The sequence below is a fragment of the Protopterus annectens genome, chromosome 5.part0, assembly GCF_019279795.1.
Source record: "Protopterus annectens isolate FY-2018-M chromosome 5.part0, PAN1.0, whole genome shotgun sequence".
NCBI lineage: Eukaryota > Metazoa > Chordata > Ceratodontiformes > Protopteridae > Protopterus > Protopterus annectens.
In genome coordinates this window covers 821893665-821914960 of record NC_056735.1, presented here as the reverse complement: position 1 = coordinate 821914960, position 21296 = coordinate 821893665, and the positions used below count along the sequence as shown (strand labels likewise).

Here is a 21296-nt window from a genome sequence, read left to right as displayed (position 1 = left end):
ATAAACAAGCAAGGAGGAACCAGATCATACCCTCTCTGTTGAGAAGTGCGGAGAGTGTGTCAATGGTAAATCTCATCCAACCACTTTCTGATAGCAACACATATTCCAGAGAGGTCCAACTTCATAGGGGAGAAGTTGAGCAGAGCCATTCTTATGCCGCATGAGAGGTCCCTCAACCAGAATGTAGCGGAGAACATTTTCTGCTCATGGGGGCCAGCCTTGCTGCAATCTTTTTGGCTGTCCTCTAAACAGCAAATGCAGCCGCTACTATGCCCTAGCTCCCCATTGGGGCAGTCCCCGAGGGATGCTCTAATACATGATTGGCCCCCTGGACTACTGTATGCCTTTCCCCCATTCCATTGATCCCCAAATTCCTTTACAAAGACAACAGGTTGAAGAGAGTAGTAATCCTCACTGCCCTCTATTGGCCTCTAAATTTGGTTTCCTTTCCTTTGGCCTCATCAACAGAAGACTCCCTGGATTCTGGATCCTTTTCCAGATCTGTTGTCACATCCAACAGAAATGACTCATCCCAACCTTTGCAATCTTAAGCTGACACCTGGGTTCCTTCAGTTCTGTTGATTACCAGACAACCTATGCTCTCTTCCCGGTCTGGCATATCTTGATATTCTCCCGTAAGTCATCTACTCAGAAACTATATAGGAGTAAATGGAAAAGTTCGTAATCTGGGCACAGTAATGCAACGTGGATCCCATCACGGCTCCCATTCATTTCATTCTGGAATTTCTAGCCCATCTTTTCAAAAACAGGGCAGCAGCATCTACTATTAAGGTACATTTAGCAGCCATTTCAAATTTTCACATTGGGATAGTTAACTTATCCTTGATTTCCCACAAACTTTGCAAAGCCTTCTTAAAGGAGACCATGTTCTTAAAACCTCCACACAAAGATCCTTCTCCTCCTTGGGATTTAAATATGGTTCTACATCTAATTATTCAGTCACCCTTTGAACATGCAGCAACTTGCGATATTAAGTACCTTTCATGGAAAGCTCTTCTTGGTGTCTATCAAATCAGTGAGACAGATGTCAGAGATTCTCAAGCACTATCTCCTCAATCCACATATTTGTTTTTTCATAAAGACAGAGTCTCCTTGCGTACCAACCCCTCTTTCTTGCCCAAAGTTGTTTCTGAAACAGATATGAATCAGACTTTACATTTGCCTGTTTTTCCTAATTTTAGCAATAAGGGTGAATACATGCTACATTTGTTGGATGTTCATAGACAGGTACGTTTAAAATAGAACCAAAGAGTTACGGAGAACAAAATAACTGTTTATTGCATTTGCAAGGCCTAGGAAAGGCCTACCAGTTACCAAAGTTACTTTATCAAAGTGGCTTTCTAGTTATATTTACTTTACTTATATCTCTGATGGCATGAAACCGGACAAGTCCATTCTGGCTCATTCTACCAGAGCAATGGCCACATCTGCTGTCTTCCAGACCATTGCCTACTTGGATGATATTTGTGCAGCAGCCATTTGGGCAAACCATCATACTTTTATCATTCATTGCAAATTATATTTGGCCTCCAGAGGATAGGGCTCCTTTGGCACGGTAGTTTTGTGGAATATTCTCCTGCGAGTCCACCCAGGATAAAGGTAGCTGGGGACTTTTCTCACATGTAAGTATAAGATGAAACATTGAGAATATCAAATAAAGTTATGTACTCACCATAACATTCCATCTGTATTGTCAGTTTTTCATCTCTCCTCACAACCCCACCCTCCAACCCCCTTCCTTGGGTTCCTGGTTGAATGGGAAGAGGATCTCTAATGTTAGATTGGTTTTCATTATCCTCCAGAAATAGTTTCTCTTAAGGTTCTTTTGGGTGTTGAATACTAACCTTTCTCTTTTTCTACTGATATCACAGCAAACAAGATCTGAGGTAATGGGGAGAGATGCATTGTGGGTAAGGGGAGGTATCGAAGAGCTTTTTGGTTGCCACGAGCTTGCTAATTGCCAAGTCAGATCTGAACCCACATGTGAGGAGATATGAAAAATGGACAATACAGATGGGACGTTAGGGTGAGTACATAACTTCTTTTTTTTCCCCCTTTACACAGCCCTGGGCCAGAAAATGACTCCAGCCCATTCTACTCTCACTAAAGTGGAACCAAGGCAGCTCTAACTAAAGACTGTAAAACAAAGTGCAGATATTCAAAACAGAAACACTCAGTTATTGCAGCGAAAAATGAGTGCCGAAACATGGTATTGTAAGTCATAGCTTTTGTAGAGTTTAGCAGAAACCAGCAACATTCTTTTTCTCAAGTAGTATGGTTGGCAAACTCCACAGGCACAGAAATTCAAGTTTTAAACAAGCTAGCCTTCTAGTCAGTGAAATAAAAGCACAATAAAACTTAAACCAGCAATTCCCAGCTCAGAAGGGTGTAGGCAGTCCTCTCCTGCCACAAGAGTGTACACCACAAACCTTCCTAATGTAAAATAACTCATTTGGAGCCAAAGTGTTTAAACCAGAACAAAGAATAACAGGTATGATAAGCCAGCCTTCACCAGCAATTCCCAGCTCAGTTTGTAAGGAAAGCATCTTATTGGATTTCAACCTGTGGAGGGAGACTTCTTTTTCTGACACATTGTCTAAGTTGAAACAGGTCTTTTAATGGGTTCAGAATGAAATTCCCTATGGCACAGAAAATCAGTTATAATTTGCTATAGTTACAGATGCCAAGAAACTGCAACTATCCATCCTGTGTTGCCTGCTTTAGAAAATGAACTGATGATGTCAATTTTCATTCATTCCTCAACATATGGGTTCAGATCCGACTCTGCCACTGTTTCGCAGCTTATGGCTACTACAAGCTCTCAGGTTCCTGCCTTACCTACAATGCAGTAGTCCCCCTCATTCTCCAGACCTCGTTTGCCACCATTGTGTACAGACCTGATCGCTGCAGCTCTTGGGTATTAGTTTGAGAAGATAAGTTAATTTTACATATGTATATTTGCTTCCTTTTCACTAAAGTTTCCTCTTTATCATCCCTTTCCCTAGTTAACTTAAGTATTGTCTTTTTTTTTACCATTGCTAGTCTTTCATCCCCATTGTTGGTAATGTTTCTCTTACCACTTTTTGGTGATTCCTTAATACCGTTGTTGATATTCTGTTCCTTTTTTCTGTAAACAAATGTACAATAATACAAAAAAAAATATATATATATATATATATATATATATATATATATATATATATATATATATATATATATATATATATATATATATATATACATGTGTGTGTGTGTGTGTGTGTGTGTCTACTCTTTTCTGCTTTAACTTCCCTCTTATTTCTTTTCTAAAAGTGGGATTGTTATTGCCTTTTTTGTGTAGTAAATTCGTAGATAAACTGTCAGGTTTCAAAAAATGTATCAAATGTGGGCATAAAATTCCATTGTCAGATGCCAATGATCTCTGCGTTTAAAGTTTAGGTCCTAAACATTTGCAGTCTTCATGTTCTCTTTGTAAGGCTTTTAACCCTAGAGCGTTAATAGACAGGAAGAATAAACTAATTCTCAAGGGTCTTCCTCATTTGGTGAATCACTTACTGTAGGTTAATCCTCCAAATATCAGAGAAAAGAAGCAAAGAAAAGGCTTTCTGAGCAACCAGGTTCCTCTCAATCCTCTTCGGATCTGACCTCAGAACTGTTCAAGAAAATTTTAAAAAACTTTGGATCCTAAAGACAAGCCTTCTGATCCAACTTCTCCTGACGCCAGATCCGTATCTCCAGATCCAGCTCATCAAGAACCTAAGCAGGTACTCAAAACTAAGTATGCGTCCTCCTTGGATCCTGTACCCTCTCTGCTCCCATCTCCATCTTGGAAAGACGCCGTCATTTTATATCACCTTCCTTAGTGTCTTCCCATTCATCCAGAAGTCTCTTAGAGGCTGATGTGGACAGGGGGATTTGATCAAAGAACTTTCATAATCTGTCTCAGGGACCAGTACTTCTGAGGCAGTGTCTTTTATTGCTTCACAAATGGTGACCCTTCAATCCATTTCCAACTGATCCATGAGGCTTATTTCACATGCAGCTGAAGGAGCCTCAAGGGCAGTGGGTTCAAGCATTTCTATCAGGAGGCATGCCTGGATGCACCTGTGTGATTTTGCCGAGCCCTTCAAGTCATTCTTCGTCAATACTCCTTTTGACAGAAGTCCGTTATTTGGCCCAAGGTGAAAGACATACTGTCCAGGTGCAAGCAAGATGGTAAGACCCTGTCTGCAGTGGGTGTATGTTTTTCAACTTCTCTAAGAACCTTTTTGAGGAATCAAAAAGGTGGTCAGAAAATGTGGTTCGGGAAATCCCAGGGTCCATCACATGATCCACGTGGAGAGAGTTCCCCCCAGAGGCAGAGGGGGGAACTCAAATGGGAGATGCCACCCATGCGGCAGAGGAGGCCCGCAGAACCAGGGTTCCAAAGATTCTTTCTCTGAGAGACCCTATCAGTGCTCCTGAAAGAGGGCCAATTGCCCACCTCTGGAGGCAGTCTGGGGGTCGCTTATCCCTGCACCAGAGAGCCTGGCTAGACATTGCAAAAGATACTTGGGTGCAGAGGATTATTTCCAGAAGATATATAATTCCTTTTTCCCTACTCTCTCCATTAGTAAACAAAATTCCCGATATTCCACCCATTCAGAGGAAAACAGCAGCTCTAGAAATACAAAAGCTGTTAGAAAAAAAAGAGTCATCCAAGAGGTCCCCTCAGACCAGAAATGATCCGGGAACTTACTCAAGATTATTTTTAGTGCCAAAGAAAACAGCGGACTGGAGACCAATTTTGTATCTCAGCATTCTGAACAAATCAGTTCAGCATACCAACTTCCGAATGGTCATGGTTCAGTTCATTTTGCCTTTTCTGCACAAGGATGACTGGATGTGCTCAGTGGCTCTTCAGGTTGCGTACTATCACATAAAAATGAACATATGATCCAGGAGCAATTCACTACCAATTCAGAGTACTGCCCTTTGGCTTCACCACAGCCCCAAGAGTGTTCACCAGATATATGCCAGTAGTAGTAGGTCAGTTGAGACTGCAGGGATTCCAGGTGTTTCCGTATCTAGATGACTGGCTCATAACAGGTTCGACCAAGCATCTGCTGATAGCAGCTCAAGACTATGTATTCCAGGTTTGTTCCATTCTAGGAATTGCAGTCAAGCACAACAAATCTTATCTTCAGTGTCTCAGACGATAATAGTTCATAGGGGCCTTCTTCAACACAACTTCAGTATCAGCTTCTCCCCCTTTGCCAAGGGTTCAAACTATTTGTTTTCAAGTCAATAAAATTCTTCAAAACTCATTCATGTCACCCAGACAGATTTTACAGATCCTGGGATCCACGTCTGCAGCAATAATTCTAGTTCCACAGTCTTTGTCAACCAAGGTAACTCAGGCCTTTAAGGAATACCTTTGGTGGTGGATACACTCATATCAAATTTTGCAAGGTCTTCCATCCATCTTCCCTCAGCCCAAGGCCATAGTGACCACAGACGCTTCCCAGATCGGGTGGGGGGAGCATTTCTTGGAAAAGACTATTCAAGGCATGTGGTCCCCTGAGGAGGCCAGCATGCACATCAGTGTTCTGGAGATGAGGGCAGTACTCCTAGCGTTGCAGGCATTCCAAGACTCTCTTCCTTCTGGAACTTTTGCGATTCAAGTGGACAATATGTCTGTGGTGTAGTACACCAACAAATAAGGAAGAACCAGATCTTACCCTGTATCTCAAGACGCTATGAGAGTGTGGCAATGGGTGATCTCTTCCAATCGGTTTCTTACAGCAACACACATACTGGGGGAATCCAGCGTGATAGCAGACAAGTTGAGCAGGTCCATATTACTGCTTCATGAGTGGTCTGTCAACAAAAAGGTTGCGGAAATTATATTCCACCAGTGGGGCCAGTCATGCTGCATCCTATTTGCATCTCCCCTGAACAGTAAGTGCAGTAGGTTTTTTGCCCAACTCCCCCTGCTGGAAGAGTCACCGAGAGATTCTGTCCTTCATGACTGGCCCCACTCCTCAGTGCTTATACCCCAACTTCATTAATCCTCAGATTCCTACAAAAAACATCCCCAATTGAAGAGCAAGGTTATCCTTATTGCCGCTTATTGGCCTTGACACATTTGGTTTCCCTTCCTTTGGCCTCATCAGCTTCACCTGCCTTGGATTCTGGCTCCAATTCCAGACCTCCTGTCTCACTTGACAGACATTACTAACCCAGATATCCTGGGTCTAAAGATGACCACATGGTATCTCCAATTCCATTGATAGCCAGAAAGTGCAAACTCTATTCCCTGGTCCATCACATTCTTTTGTCATCCCACAAACCTTCCACTAGAAAAATGTACAAGAGCAAATGGAAAAGATTTGTCCTTTGGGCAGCAGCAAGACTTCCATCCTTTTTCAGCACTGGTACCTAAAATTCTTGAATTCCTGGCTTCTATTTTTAATGATGGGACAAGTCATTCTACAGTTAAAGTTCAGTTAGCTGCCATCTCCAATTTCCATATTGGAATTGATAATTCTATGTTGACTTCTTCATGTCTTTGTAAGTCATTTATAAAAAAGAACATTTCTTCTTAAACAAGGACCCTACTCCACCATGGAATCTGAATTTAATGTTACAGGCCCGGACTCAGAAACCATTTGAACCGGCTACAAAATGTGACTTGAAATATTTAACTTGGAAATCTATATTTCTGATAGCTATAACATCGACCGGGAGAGTTTCAGAGCTTCAAGCTTCATCTTTTAAGCCTCATTTGATTTTTCATAAGGATAGGGTGTCCTTAAGAACCAGTCCTTCCTTTCTTCCTAAGGTGGTGTCAGGATCTAACATTAATCAATCTATTAACTTTCCAGTATTCTTTCCAAAATTTTCAAACAAAGGTGAATACATTTTGCACTTATCAGTTGTTCATAGACAAATACACTTCTATCTACAGAGATCAGAGAAATTTAGGAAATCCGATCAGTTGTTTGTATCTTTTTCAGAAACTAGATTGGGTCAGTTTCAAAAGTAACTTTATCAACATGGGTGGCAGATTGCATTTCCTTTGTCTATAATAAGTCTGGTCTGATCTTGCCAAAGTCTGTAAGAGCCCATTCAACCAGGTCAATGGCAACTTCATCATCTTTTTTATCCAGGTCTTCCATGGGCGATATTTATGCGGCTGCGACTTGAGGTAACACTCATTACAAGTTGGATCTGGTCTCTAGGTCCATGGAGTCCACCTGAGATTCAAGTAGCTGGGAACTCTGTCAGTTATGTTGAGGAATGAATGAAAATTGATAACATCAGATGAAACGTTATGGTGAGTATATAACTTTTTTATCTGTGTTGTCCATTTTCATTCTTCCACAACTTCCCCCCTCCAGCCCCCCATCCTGTTTCTCTAAATGATTTGGAAGAGCAGGAGAGTATTTATAGGAACCAAAGTTCCTTCTATTTGAGCTCCAGATAGTGAATTTCCATCTTAAACTAGAATTTCATTACGTTATACTATAAGAAGCTGCAAACAAGATATGGAGAATGAGGGGAACTACTGTATTGTGGGTAAGGGAGGCACTCGAGAGCTTGTAGTGTCCACGAGTTGTGAAACAGCAGATCTGATGATCAGATCTGAACCCATATGTTGAGGAAGAATGAAAATGGACAACACAAACGGAACTTTATGGTGAGTACATAACTTTTTTTTCATCACTGCTGTTACTTTACCTAACAGTCAATCTTCTGCATCCAAGAAGTCAGATAATCTATATAAGATACGCTAGACAAACAAGTACCTTTTTTCTAATCTTGAAATAGATGCAGCAGTTATTTCTTTCTGTCTTTACAAATTTGTGACTGCTAAACAGGTTTCTGTTGCTAACCCCATTTACTCTGTCAAGGATGGGAAACCAGTGGATGTGTTGGAAGAAAATATATTCTTCCTGTACTTTAGTTTTCAGGATATTGAACTGCCAAGCTCATATGTTAATGTTTTTGTTGTCTTTTGAGTGTATGCAGCAGTTAATATCTTACCTTTCTTCTGAGGTAAAGAATTAATTAATTGTTTCTGTGACAGCTGTTTCTCAGGTGACTGAAGATATAGTAAAATGTATGTACATGTGATCCTTATCACCGTTGCAGTATTCCTTACCAAAGGAATATTCTCCTTAGGATAACCATACTTCTGGCCAGCATACCAAATCCTTAAGGCCTTCCAGGTGCCATACATCAGACGTATATAGTACGTCTAAGATGTAAGTTATAGAAGTGACACACAAGCTCCTAATTCTCACAACTTCTTTGCCACTAGTCTGAATGCTACTTTTATTGAATTTGGTTTGTAAGGTTGTCACATGGTGTCAGCTACCAAGCCTATGGCAATTAAGGACCCTATTGAGGACTTTTCTTTCTTTCTTTCTTTTTGTTAGGTTACTATTTTGCATGTCATCCAGAAAGGGAAAATGTGAGGCAGATTCTCCATAAAGATAGACATGAAAAGTTTATTTTCTGCCTAGGTATAGACCATGATCGCAATCAGTGTGAAATTTGTCAGGCTTTTGTACCAGATAAACTGAAAGAGATCTGTTGTCATCTCTTTCAGTTTATTTGGAATACTAGCTTCTGAAGTTGACTTCTTCGAGACAGTCACCAAGGCCATAGATGAGGGGAAGGTAGTTCACACAGCCTACCTTGACCTTGCCAAGGCTTTTGACACCATTCCCCACTCAGGAATTATAGAAAAACTCACCAGCCTGAACATAAACCCCTATGTCACGAGATGGGTTGCCATCTGGCTTACAGACAGAACTCACACGATAAGAATAGCAGGCTGTAGGTCCGACTCTAAACCAGTCACAAAGTGGTGTCCCACAAGGCTCGGTCCTGAGACCTCTACTGCTTGGCATATATTTCTCAGAAGTACAGGCAAACACAGGAGGACTATGGCTAACCAAGTTCGCCGATGACTGCAAACTGGGAGCCATAATTGACTCTCCGGCTGACACCAGCATTCTCCAAAAGGGCCTTACTGAGACGGACACCTGGTGTCAAAGTCATGGCCTCACGCTAAATGCCAAAAAATGCATAGTCATCCCGTTTGGGAAAAACAAAACACCCATGAATTACCACATAGGTGGCAGCCCCCTTAATACAGAAGAGGTAATAAGAGATCTGGGGACCCAGGTAGATAGTAATCTCTCCTTTGACAATCATATTGCCAAAGTAGTTAGGAAATCCTTCTATGTAGCCCATCAAATTACTATCTAGAAATAAAGAGGTTATAGTGCCCCTCTACTAGTCATTCATCAGACCCATCATAGAGTACAATGCCCCATTTGGGATGTACCTCACAAGACACTTCCAACAGCTGGAAAGACCACAAAAGTACCTCACCAAGAGGATTACTGGCCTCAAACATATGTCCTATGCAGCCCGACTGGAAAAACTCCAGCTGTACTCAGTCGCATATCGCTTACTCAGAGGTGATCTCTGCCTGACTTACAAAGCCATGTCCAACTCAGAATTGATGGACATGCTTCTGCTAAAGAAATCCAAGTCACTGCGAACCACTCGCTCTAGTGAGCTAAACCTCACCACAACAATAAATGGAACATGCTGGAGGGATAGATTCCTGTCACAGACACTCCCCATGCTTTGAAACAAAATTCCTAACTACATTAGGCAGAGTCCCTCACTAACACTCTTCAAGAGAAACCTTGACGAGTGGATGGGTAACAGAAAATACACCCCTGGGATCACTTCATTGGATCTTCTTGACAGAGGCTCAGTTAATTAATCAATGGGGTGGTGAAAGCTGACACACTCTGGCTAGGCTTATAAATGCCCTCGGGCAGATAGCCTAATACCTACCTATGAACCTAAGTTGCTATTCCAGGGAAGTATGGTTTGTGAATCTGCCTGCCGAGACATTCAGCTGCCTCTTAAGAAGTTGTCCAAAAATATGCAAATAGAGACTTTTGTCCTCTACCAGACATCTCCGTTAGGTCGGATGAAGAATCCTCTGTCGCAGCCCAGTTGGAGGCAAAACTGAGCTGCTTTCCCCACATGTCCACTGAGGCTGAGTATAAGTCTGCTACAGAAGAGAAAATGGGAGCCACAACTGATTATATCAGGAGGGCCTAGGGAGATGTTACAGAAGTCGTCCATGGTTTCATTATTGAAGTCCGGCATGATTCGGATGCCCATAAACTTGTTAGGGCAGAGGCTCCTCTTAAAAAAAATAAATAAATAAAAATAAAAAAACAAAAGTTTAATCATTTGGCTCTTGTGGCCAAAGATCCCCATAAAAAGTGACAGCATTTCACTTGGGGTCTTTTCAAGGCCCTAATGGCCTTAAACACCCGCCCAAGGGTTGTCAGTGCTTTTTGCTGTTCCTTTTTCTTCTACCTCCTCTAAAAGGTTTAGGAAGTCTGACTCCTGTGATGAATATGTGAACCTGGATTCTGGGAAAGAGTCACTAACAAATTCTTCTCATATCCATTCCCCTCGTGCTGTAGGGTTGGAGGATGGTAACACACTGCCTCCTTATTCTTCTGTTGAATAGCTTTCTTTTGGAGGACATACATTCAAACTGATGAATTGTTTTCAGTGGAAAAGTTCCCAAATGTTTGAGGTCCAAAAGAGGTAATATGCCTCCTTAGAGATGGACTCTCCCAGGTCTTATGCATTCCCTCTTGTTTGGAAGCCCAACTGGATACTTTTTCTTCTGCTTCCCATGCTTCTGAGTCTCACCACCTGCTTCTGAGAAATGTTCTTGTATAAGAATCCTTCCTTTGGCCCTGCAGTCATTTCTTTGTCTACTGCCACACCTTCCAAATTGCCATTTTCCTCTAAACTTCTCCCCTCTGAGAAAGACAGTAGAGCTTTAGATATGTGAAGGGAAAAAGGTATATACCTCAGCCAACATAGCCTTCAGAGCTGTAAGTTACATGGCCCATATGACCAGGTATGCGCTGGCTGTTTTCTATACTTGGAGATGTTTTGACTGACATGCCTGACTATGAAACTAAGACATCTGCCATTTTCTTATTGAGCTCTGCTTCACAGGTATCGCACCACTCAATGAAATGCTGATATGATGCTGCTGATTCCTGTTCTTGGGCAGCTGCATAAGGGTATGTTATATGAAGGTGCTCTTGGTTTAGGTTGCAATCTCTTTCTGAAGATATAAATGCCAATTTGTTTGGTTCACCATTGGACATGCACAGAATCTGTTTGGTTCTGCTACTGCAGAGATTTCTAAAACCTTACAGGACAAAGAGAAAGTTATGCAGGACTTCAAACAGATTTTTCTTAACCCTTTCTTTACATTTCAAATGAATTATCCTTCTGAGTCTCTTCTTTGGCCACAGGCAGCAGAAATATTCCTTGAGGGGAAAGAGATCTCCTGAAAGGGTGTTTCCTTATGAGCCTGCTGTGGATTCTAGAGGTCAGAAGCCTTCTTTCCATGACAATTCTGCTTCTGTTTAACATTCAGCCTTCCATGCCTCTTGGCCAGATTTCTCTTTCCCTCCCGTTAACTGTGTCTTTTTCCATCTGGCAGCAGATCACTACAAATTCCTGGGTTGTAGCTATAATTCAAATAGGCTACTTCATGGATTGGAAATCTCACGAACAGTTTCCAGACTTTTTTATTCTTCAGGACCTTTTAGCCAGGCAACTATTAATCCCGTTCCTCCCTTCCAGAGAGGCACAGGGTTATATTCCAGAATGATTTTCATTCCCAGTAAGGAGGGCTCTTGGAGGCTTATTCTGGATTCCTCATTTCTCAGCACTTTATTTCCTCTAAAAGTTGCATCTTTCAAAATGTTGTCTATTCAGTCCATGTTTCCCTTTGCTGCTTCCTCAGACCTATCAGGTCTGTCTGGACCTGAGAGATGCTCATCTCCACTTTCATATTCAACTTTTCCTCAAGACGTTTTTATGGTTCTCTGTTTCTTCCCCATATTATGAGTTCTTTGTTTTGCCTGTTGGTCATTCAGCAGCACCAAGAGTCTTTACCAAATGTCTGACTCTATTCATAGTTTTTTTATAGACTTCATGGTGTTCAGGTTTTCCCTCTTTGGACAACCTTCTAATTAAAACCTCTTCTCAGTAGATTCTTTGACAGAATCTCAAATTTACCATACTTCTGCTTCACAGTGTGGGGGTCAACCTCAGTATCAAAAAATCTGTTCTTACCCCCTTCACAGGATCACATTTTCCTGGGATGCAGGATTCCGACCCAACCTATGATGGCTTTTCTTGCCTCAGTCAAGGTCATCTTTTTTGACACTTTTTTCAGTCACTTCCTTTATAAGTATTGTCTGCCCTGTGGTGCAAGGCTTCCACCATTCTTATGGTTCCTTTCACCAAACTTCACTTGAGGAAGCTTCAGTGGTATCCAAGAGCAGTTTGGCTATAGCATTGCAATCCTATGGAATTTCCCATTCCTCATTTGCCTTGTCTCAAACAGGAGTTTCTGTAGTGGATTCATCAGATCTTATGAATCCAGGTCTACCTTTTCAAGTTCCTTCCCCCACTCAGGAACTGTATACAGATGCTTCAGATCTTTATTTGGAGGGCTTCTTCCAGCAACATCAGGGTTCAGGGAGTTTGGTCTCCCAATCAAGTGAAGGAATATATCAACATCAAAGAGATGAGAGCTCTGCTTTAAGCTTTTCAAGCCCTGCAGTTCTTTCGGGTTTCAGATCCTCTCAGGGTTTTCACAGACACCACCACTGGCATGTGGTATGTAAACAAACAAGAGGGCACAAAGTCATACCTTCTTTGTAGACTAGCTCTTGTTTGGGAGTTTACTACCAGCCATCATCTGATCCTTGAGGCAGTTTATATTCCTTCAGAGCGGAATCTAGTGGCAGACAATCTGAGCAGGCCTGCAGAAATGAATGTTTTGTAAGATGGTCTTCCTGGACATTATCCATTGGTGGGGTACTCCTCAAATAGATATTTTTGCCTCCCCTCTGAACAGACAACTTCCCAAGTTCTTTTTCAGAATGTCAAGTCATCTGGCTTTGGAAAGTGGATACCATGTTTTTATTTCCTTGGAAAGGGATATTCCTGTATGCTTATCCCCTTCTTTATTTGTCACTTAAAGCCCTGTGCAAGATCATGTGGGGCAGGCCTAAGATCTTGTTGGTGACTTCCTTTTGGCCCAGATAGCATTGGTTCCCCCCCTTCTGTTTCATCTGGCCAGAGGCAGTCATCACCAATTACCTCACAGGATGGATCTCCTCACACAGGACAGAGGCTCTCTCACTCATTGTCATTTGCTAACCCTATATTTGCCTTTTTGGGTGATAGGGTTTTGATTCCTTTTAGACAGCAGTTTTCTGAGCATGCGCTTTGAGTTTTGCAGGAGGCCAGAAAACCCACTACTAGAAAATCCTATGTTGCTAAGTTGAAGTGATTTTCTGTTTGGTGTCACAAGTATGAACAGGACCCTCTTTTTATGGGTATTCCTACTCCTATTTCTTATTTGTGTGAGTTAATCAGTTCTGGTTTGGAAATTCTTCTGTTAAAGCTCATTTGTCAGTCTGCTTGTCTGTGTTTGGATCCACAGCTTTCCTTTAGATATCAAGTTAAACAGATTTTGAAATACATCCTTCGCATTAGGCACCCCAGAAAGGCCATTCCGCCTTCTTGGGACCATAATTTTTTCTGGAAAAATTGACTCCACCTCCTTTTTATTTTATTTATTTAACATTTGTTGACCGGGAAAGTCTGACTAGGTTCCACAGATCCTGTTTTCAGCGGAGGCCCGGGGAGAAATGCTCCAGAAGCATGGTTTTTTTAGAATGTGGGAGGAAACGTACCCGGAGAGACGCACGAAACACACAATACACATACACACAAATCCAGACACAGACCCAAGCGAGACCGACCTCTTGCTGTGAGGTGACAGCATTAACCGCTGCACCACTGCACTAGCTAGGTTCCACAGATCCTTTTTTCAGCGGAGGCCCGGGAGAAATGCTCCAGAAGCATGGTTTTTTAGGGAGGGAGAGGAAACCGAGTAGAGAACCCACCCACGTAACGCAGGGATAGGATAATACACACACAGAAGGCAAGGAAATCCCAGGAGAATCAAAATCTGTGTGAGCTGCTGTGAGGTAGAGCACCACGCTGCACCGCTTTTGAATCTGCAGCTTCTTTTACACTGCAGTTCTGTACTTGGAAGACTGTTTTATTGGTGGCTGTTACTTCTTCCAAGAGAGTCTCTGAATTCCAGGCCCTCATTGCAGTTAGACCTTTTCTGTTTTTCTCACATAGACTTTTTCTTTGCACCAGTCCCCCTTTTATGCCGAAGGTGGTCAGGTACCTATCTTTAAATCAGTCCAATTCATCTTCTTTTCTTTTTTCCTTCCTCTCAGAATAGTAGAGGATTCTACATACTTCAGATTTACGTAGACAGCTCTAATATTATTTCCATAAGACTATTTAAGAAAATCTAAGCAACATTTTGTTTCCTTTCAAGCCAAGAAATTGCATTTACTGTTTCTAAGCAAACCATCTCCTGTGGATTTCTAAACCCATTTTGTTTTGTTATTCTTTACATGATAAGCAGCTTCCATTTTCACTTCATGCTCATTCTACCAAGGGCGATAGCCTTCTCTTGTGCCTTTTATAAGGGTCTGGGTGCTTTGTTCCATTTTGGAAGCCGCTATTTAGTCTTTTGTACATGCTTTTACAAAACACTACGTGTTGGACAAAGTTTCTAGGGGAAGAGACAGATTTGGCAAGGATTACTGCAATAATGAAAAGTAAGGACACAATACAGTTGTGTAAGAACTTACAATAACAGTAGATGTCCTACTTTTCACTGTTGCAGTGTTCCATCCCTCTCTCCTTCTCCGTACTTTGTTCTTTTTCTTTGCCTTCTGGCCAAGGGATCCTTCTTTCTTCCCTGCACGTGTCCTTTCTTTTCTGTCCCTGTGGGGTTGCTCTGGTTCTCGTGGGGCAATTTATTTATGAGGATTAGGCATGTGTAAATCACTTTTATACCTTACATCTTGGACATGCATCATATATCTGACACGGTGCTTGAAAGGGGGTAAGGATTTAGTATGCTGGCCAGATACATGACTGTCCTAGGCAAGATATCCCTTTGGTAAGGAATATTGCAACAGTGAAAAGTAGGGCATCTACTGCTATGGTAAGTTCTTGCACAGCTATACTTTTCAGACAGCTGTGTATTGAGAATAATCTACCAGTGGTGCACTTGGCAGTGGAAATCCCTTCTTGCTTTCCAGGGGATTCCCCTTTGTCCAGGTAGCCAGACCTCTCCATGTCCACCCTTCTTGCAGCACATGCTGTCTTAAGGAGTCATGCAGACTGTGCCCTCAGTCTTCCAGGAAAAGGATTCAATTTGAGGATTTTCCTAGTTCCCAAGCTAGAGGGATCATTGAGACCAGTGTTGTGTCTTTCATATTTGAACCTGTTTATCAAGATTCTGATGTTCAAAATGTTATTTCTTCAGTCTGTTGTATGTCTTATTTTTCCCTCTACTTTTCAGGGTAATGCTGCATTTAAAGGGATGCCTGCCAATCATTGCATTCCCATTGCACAGCACTGCAGTCCTTTCTTAAGATTTGTTGTGTATGGCTTACATGATCAGTTCCGTTTTGCACTTTAGACTTGTCTAGTTCACTACTGGTTTTCACAAAATGACTAGCTCCAGTCGTTCCTTATTGCAGACTTTAAAGCATTCACTTTTTTTTTTCCATACTTGGATGACTGTCTTATATTTGGGTCTGTATCATATGAGCAAATCGTCCAAATTGCAAACGCTCATAGTATTGAACATACTGGGCCTCAAACTTCCTATTGTGGGGGGCTGCCCCCCCCCCCCCGCTAAATATATATTCCAGCTCCGAGATCGCACTACAGTGAGGAAAGGGCAAATATCCCATTCTTCACTGTACTGCAATCTCATAAAAAGCACTTCGACGAACGTATGTTTGATATGAGCATTCACAATTTGTGCGATTCGCTCATATGATATAGACCCTTATATTTGCAAGTTTTGTCAACCATTCAGAAACTTCCACTTAATCCGGGGTTCAAATCAACTTTCAGAAGCTTTCCTCCCATCCCATCTCATAGAATGATACTTATGGGATGTTTGCTGGACTTCCCCTTTGGAAGAGCCTTTCTTCCTCCAGAAAAAATAGATAAGTTTCAACAGCTCGTTCTGAACTTCTCCAGACAAAGCCATGCATCTGCAAGGGAATTTCTTAGGATTCTGGGTACACGACAGCAATGATTCTCATGTTTCACCTAGCCAGACTACATATGAGGAGATTACAATAGTACCTCTGATCAGTCTGGATTCAACATCTGCACCCTTTGTTCTTTCAGATCCCAGTTTTGATATTTGTAAAGAGAGAAAGTGGATGGTGGGTAGACCATATATGCTTCGAGTAGTCTCAAAAGGGATAAAAATGTAAGCTCTGTGGAATACTATAAACAGATAGAAGCACACAAATGTCAATGTGTGATCAATACTTTAAAAGTCTTAAATTATGTCTTGTCCCCAGGACCTCTGCCAGTGTACACAAACACCACCATAGTGATGTGGTACATAAGCAGAGTACCGCATCTTACCCTCTGTCCAGACTTCCTGTGATAGTGTTACAGGCAGCAACTCATCTCAGTTTGACTTTTCAGGTGCAATATATCCTGTCAGATCAACACTTTGTTGCAAACACACTCAACAGGACCAGGACAGTCCCCCTACAAATGGAAACTTCATCTTAGGGTCTTCCAAGAATTGATCCAACTGTGGCAAAATACTCAAGGAGATCTGTTAGCCTCCTTTCAGAACAGACAGTTAAAGAAAATTTCCTCCCGGCCTTCTTGCAAGCAGGCCTGGAAGATGGATGCCTTCTCATTCCCATGTATGACAGTGTTCCTGTGTGCTTTTCCACCCTTTTCACTGATATCCAGGGTTCTTCTAAAGATTCAGGACTATTCAGAAACTGACTGTGACTTTCTTCTGGCCAGGGCATTAGTGGTTCTACTTCCATTTCAGTTAGGCCAAAGGCAATTACCAGATGCTTACTCACTGACCAAATCTGGCCAAAGGCAGTTGCCAAAAGATTCTTCACAGACCCAATTTACTCACGCAAGTCAGGGGGGAGTTTGATACATCCCAGTCTGCTAACTTTACAACTAACTGCCTACATGATAGAATTTTGATAAATTTTAGGCACCTTTTTTTTCTGAGAACATACAGCAGGTAATAAAGGAAGTAAGAAAACCTGCTACTAGAAAATCGTATGTGTGAAAGTGGAAAATATTTTTTAGTTGCTGCCTGTGGTTCTTGTTACTGTCCAGTGGAATGTCATGCTTTTCTATCAAAGTACATATGTGAGCCTTTTGTGGCTATTTACCATTAAATACCTCCTTTCTAATAATGCTCAGTTTAGACAGTTTTTGAAAGGGGTATTAATTGTCCACTTAGGAGACAGGTGGCTTTGTGCTTGAAAAAATGCCTCTCTCCATTTCAACCAGCTCATGTAACTGATTTGAGGTTCTTAACATGGAATAATGTTTTGTGTTTTACTCTGACAATAGTCGAGTGAATATCTGAGTTACTTGTCTTGCGTAAATCAGCCTTACCTCATTTTTTCATAAGGGCAGGTTTTCTTTGAGAATAAATCCTACCTTTATGGCTAAGGACATCTCAGAGTTTACCTTAAGACAGACTATACATTTCCTAATCTTCTTTTCTGATCCAAAAAACAAGGGGGAAAGGATTTTGCACACTCTGTATATACATAGACAGCTCAAAAATCACTTCAAGACAAACGGGTATAAAGCTTTTCTAAAAGATCAAGTTTTGTCTGTCTCCTGTGAAGGCTACTGGAAAGGACAACCATTGCCTTATCAGATAATCTTGAGATCATTGTCTCTTGTTTTTTGTTATACTCACCACAGTATGCCACTTTGATCTTTATTATAGGACATTAGCTGCTGCTTCTATAATTTTCTAGAAATAAGTGGACTCTCACAGTATTGTAGAGGCAGCAACATGGTCCTGTCCACGTACTTCTACAAACTTGATTACTTTTCCAGGTTCAGAGCAGGCATTGCTAGGACCTTTTTCCAAGGGCTACAGGAACCTTAGTTATTGGCCTCCTCCCTTTGTCTTTCTTCTTTAAGAAGTACAGTGGTGAAATTAAACTTACCATGGCAGTAGCATTTCTAAAAGATCACCATTGCAGGAGATGCCCCACTCTCCACCTCCCTTTTCTTACTTGGGTTATTTTGGTGTTGCCAGGGAGTAGATGTTACCACTCATTTTTGTATATAGTTACTGTTTTGTTGTTTCCTAACACTGTTCTTTAGGTCCCTCTTTGGTTAAAAAAAAAATGCTCTGAACAGATTCACACTCGAACTGTCATTTTATAGGACCTCTGCGTGAACTCCTGACAGTTGAAGCAAGTAGAAGGTGCCCAAAGCTTTGTAAAACTGGCCAGTGGCAGGGAGTAAGACCCATATAGTGGGCTACAACAGTTGTATAACGCAAAACTGCAGAAGCAAATCTAAGCCCAAATGGCAGTGTACAGAATATCTCAGATATACTCAGTATTTGATATACTCCAGTCATAAAGTCTGAATCAACAGACTCATCACTCCTCTCTGATGTAAGTGAATGTCTCCTGTACCACTTTTTTTAAACACCTTTATTAAATTATCACTTAAGGCATAGGTATGCATAAGTTAATAAAAAAATGGACTGTATTAATATTTGTCATAGTCATGTGTTGTACATTACATGTATGTTTTTTCTTTTTAACACTTATTCACTCAAATATTACATAAATTCCTCTATCCCTGCCTTCTCTTAAACCCCACTACACCTGAACATAATTCTGCATGTATTGTTCCTACAAATTCCATTTATTTCTGTGTAATTTGCCCCTTCCCTTTTCTAAAGATCCTGTTTCTAGTTCTTATATATCCTTTACCATATTCAATACTTTGATTACAGTTGATTTAGATTTTGATTTCCTTTTTCTAGTAATTGCTTTTTTGGCAGCCAGTACTATTAAACTTGTTAAGGCCTTTCTAGGTAGGTAATTCAGAGCCCGTGTTTCAGCTCAAAAGAATAATTTCTTAATTATTTCAATTTGCTCTCCCAACTTTTCTGACAAGAGTACTCAGTGGGGAATTTTTTAAATCTGCCAACTTGTTACACTCCTAAAACAACATGTTCCCAGTTACCCCCCCCCCTTTTTTATCACACCTTCAGCATTTAGTGTCTACCTGAGGAAAAATTCTCTGAAGTCTGCTTGGGGTATAAAAATACTATGCAAACACTTTCAAGCAAAATTCTAAAACTTCTGCACTTTGTCACATACATGGAAGCCTTTCAGATGTCCTTCCATTGTTTATTTGTAAATTGATTTGCCATTGTTGTCAATCTTTCCAGTGTTTTCTGCCCTCCTCTGATTGATTCCTAATAGTTATAATGCAATATTTTTATGCCATACTTATTATCCCCTTTTAAACAAAAGCTTCTGTTCTAGACTCAAATAAAAATTCTGCCACTGCTGGTATTTCACTTAACACAACCCCTATCCATTTCTCTCTGCCTATACTGTGTTATCTATCCCTGGTAGAGGGAAGGTTGTCTCAAACCAGCAATCCAAACATCTGCTTCCCCTCATCACACTCTGACATTTTTCTCCCTGGTTATTTGTTCCCAGTACTGTGATTCCTTTCCTGTTTTTTCTGCAATAAATTCCACCTCCCGCTTGCCTATTTTCTGTACCTCTACTTGCAGTCATCCATACTGGTAAAATCTCTTTTCTGCATTTCTAAGTCACCTTTGTTCCCAAAATACTTTTTGTTCTACTTTGTAAGTGTTGAATTCTGTGTGTGTTTTGTTCTCCTTAAGGGCCTGCATCCAAAATCCTATTCCCTCTCAATTTCATGAACTTTCCCTGTTTCAACATAATTTTTTTCCACTTTGATTTGTAGTCTTCTGTATTTATTAATTGTAACTGTGTAACTCTATTATCTCTACAAATCTGGTAATCCTAAACCACCATGTTCTGTGGAAAAAACAACTTATTCTACTTAATTCTTGCCCTCTTTCCCTCTCAAAAACATTCCTTCAGTTCTTTAATTATGGTCCACAGCTTCTTCTCTGGCTGATAAAGATTTGCCCAACTTGAATAGAATATTAAATGAACTAGAAACATTAATTCCTTGTACTTCACTGTCCATGTTCATAGTTGAGATTCTTGTGTTGATAGGCTTCATAAAATCAAAATAAAATTACATATTGTGGTGCCCCCCCCCCCCCAAGTTCAGTAGCAGCAGCAGCAGCTTTCACTAGTAGCTACAGAGTTCAGTGTTGCCCAAGACCTGTCATGCATTTCCTTGGATGGAGGCATTTATGTTTTAGAGAGAGAGAGACTTCCTTTTATTGAGGTTTGACAGTATGCTACTTTTCTAGGTCCTGTAGAAGTCCTGGACTTGTCTTCTATAGCCTTCATATGCTGCAGTGTCTCTGTAAATAAGTAATTAAACCAGACATTGTTCCAGTATGACCTCCGAAAGGGCTTGTTTGCCCAGTGGTTCACTCAGTGACATTTTTAAGTCCTAATTCTGTCCTTGTAGACAGCTTCCCACATATCTACTCTCTCTTTTTTAAGGGAGTTAGTTGTAGCAGTCTGGTGAGAGTGGCAGTGTTGCAGCAGACTGTCTTTTAGCTGATTTCTTTACCAGAGGATATGCAAGTTACCATAAAGTCCACTGCCACGTACTTGCTGAGCATCAGTGAATGGTTAAGATTTCAAGTGGATGTGTTTGATTTTAAGGTGTATTGCCATAGTCTTTGTTTTGTATACTTACCTTTTGTATTGTTAGGGCCTCAGTATGAGAGAGAGAGCAGCATTCTCAGCTTTGCTTCTGTGTAAAGGTATTGCTTATGGAGAAATGTAAGCATGATAATATCATTTCAGACATGAAAAAATTTTAAAAATCAAGCTTTTTTTGTTTTTATTGCAGACCAGAACTTGTGAGACCTGCCACTACCCTATACCAGCATAATCTAACCGGCATCTTGGAAACAGCAGTTAGGGCTACAAATGCTCAGTTTGATAGCCCTGAGATTCTCAAACGCTTGGATGTTAGACTCTTAGAGGTACAGTATCTATGAAATATGTTCTGTGTATTTTAAAGATAGTTTATGAACACTTGGAAGCTGCTTCTCCTTCATTTGAGGATAGTATACATTAGATTTA

The 21296-nt window shown here is 41.0% G+C and overlaps 1 protein-coding gene across 1 annotated transcript in view; it reads left to right on the top strand.

Annotated features, from left to right (window-relative positions):
• Positions 1-21296, top strand: part of TUBGCP3 (tubulin gamma complex associated protein 3) — a 1295126-nt gene that overhangs the window by 873370 nt on the left and 400460 nt on the right. The window contains exon 15 of the mRNA XM_044072631.1: positions 21061-21196. Within this exon, the coding sequence (XP_043928566.1) occupies positions 21061-21196 (136 nt within the window). The remainder of the gene's footprint in view (positions 1-21060; positions 21197-21296) is intronic.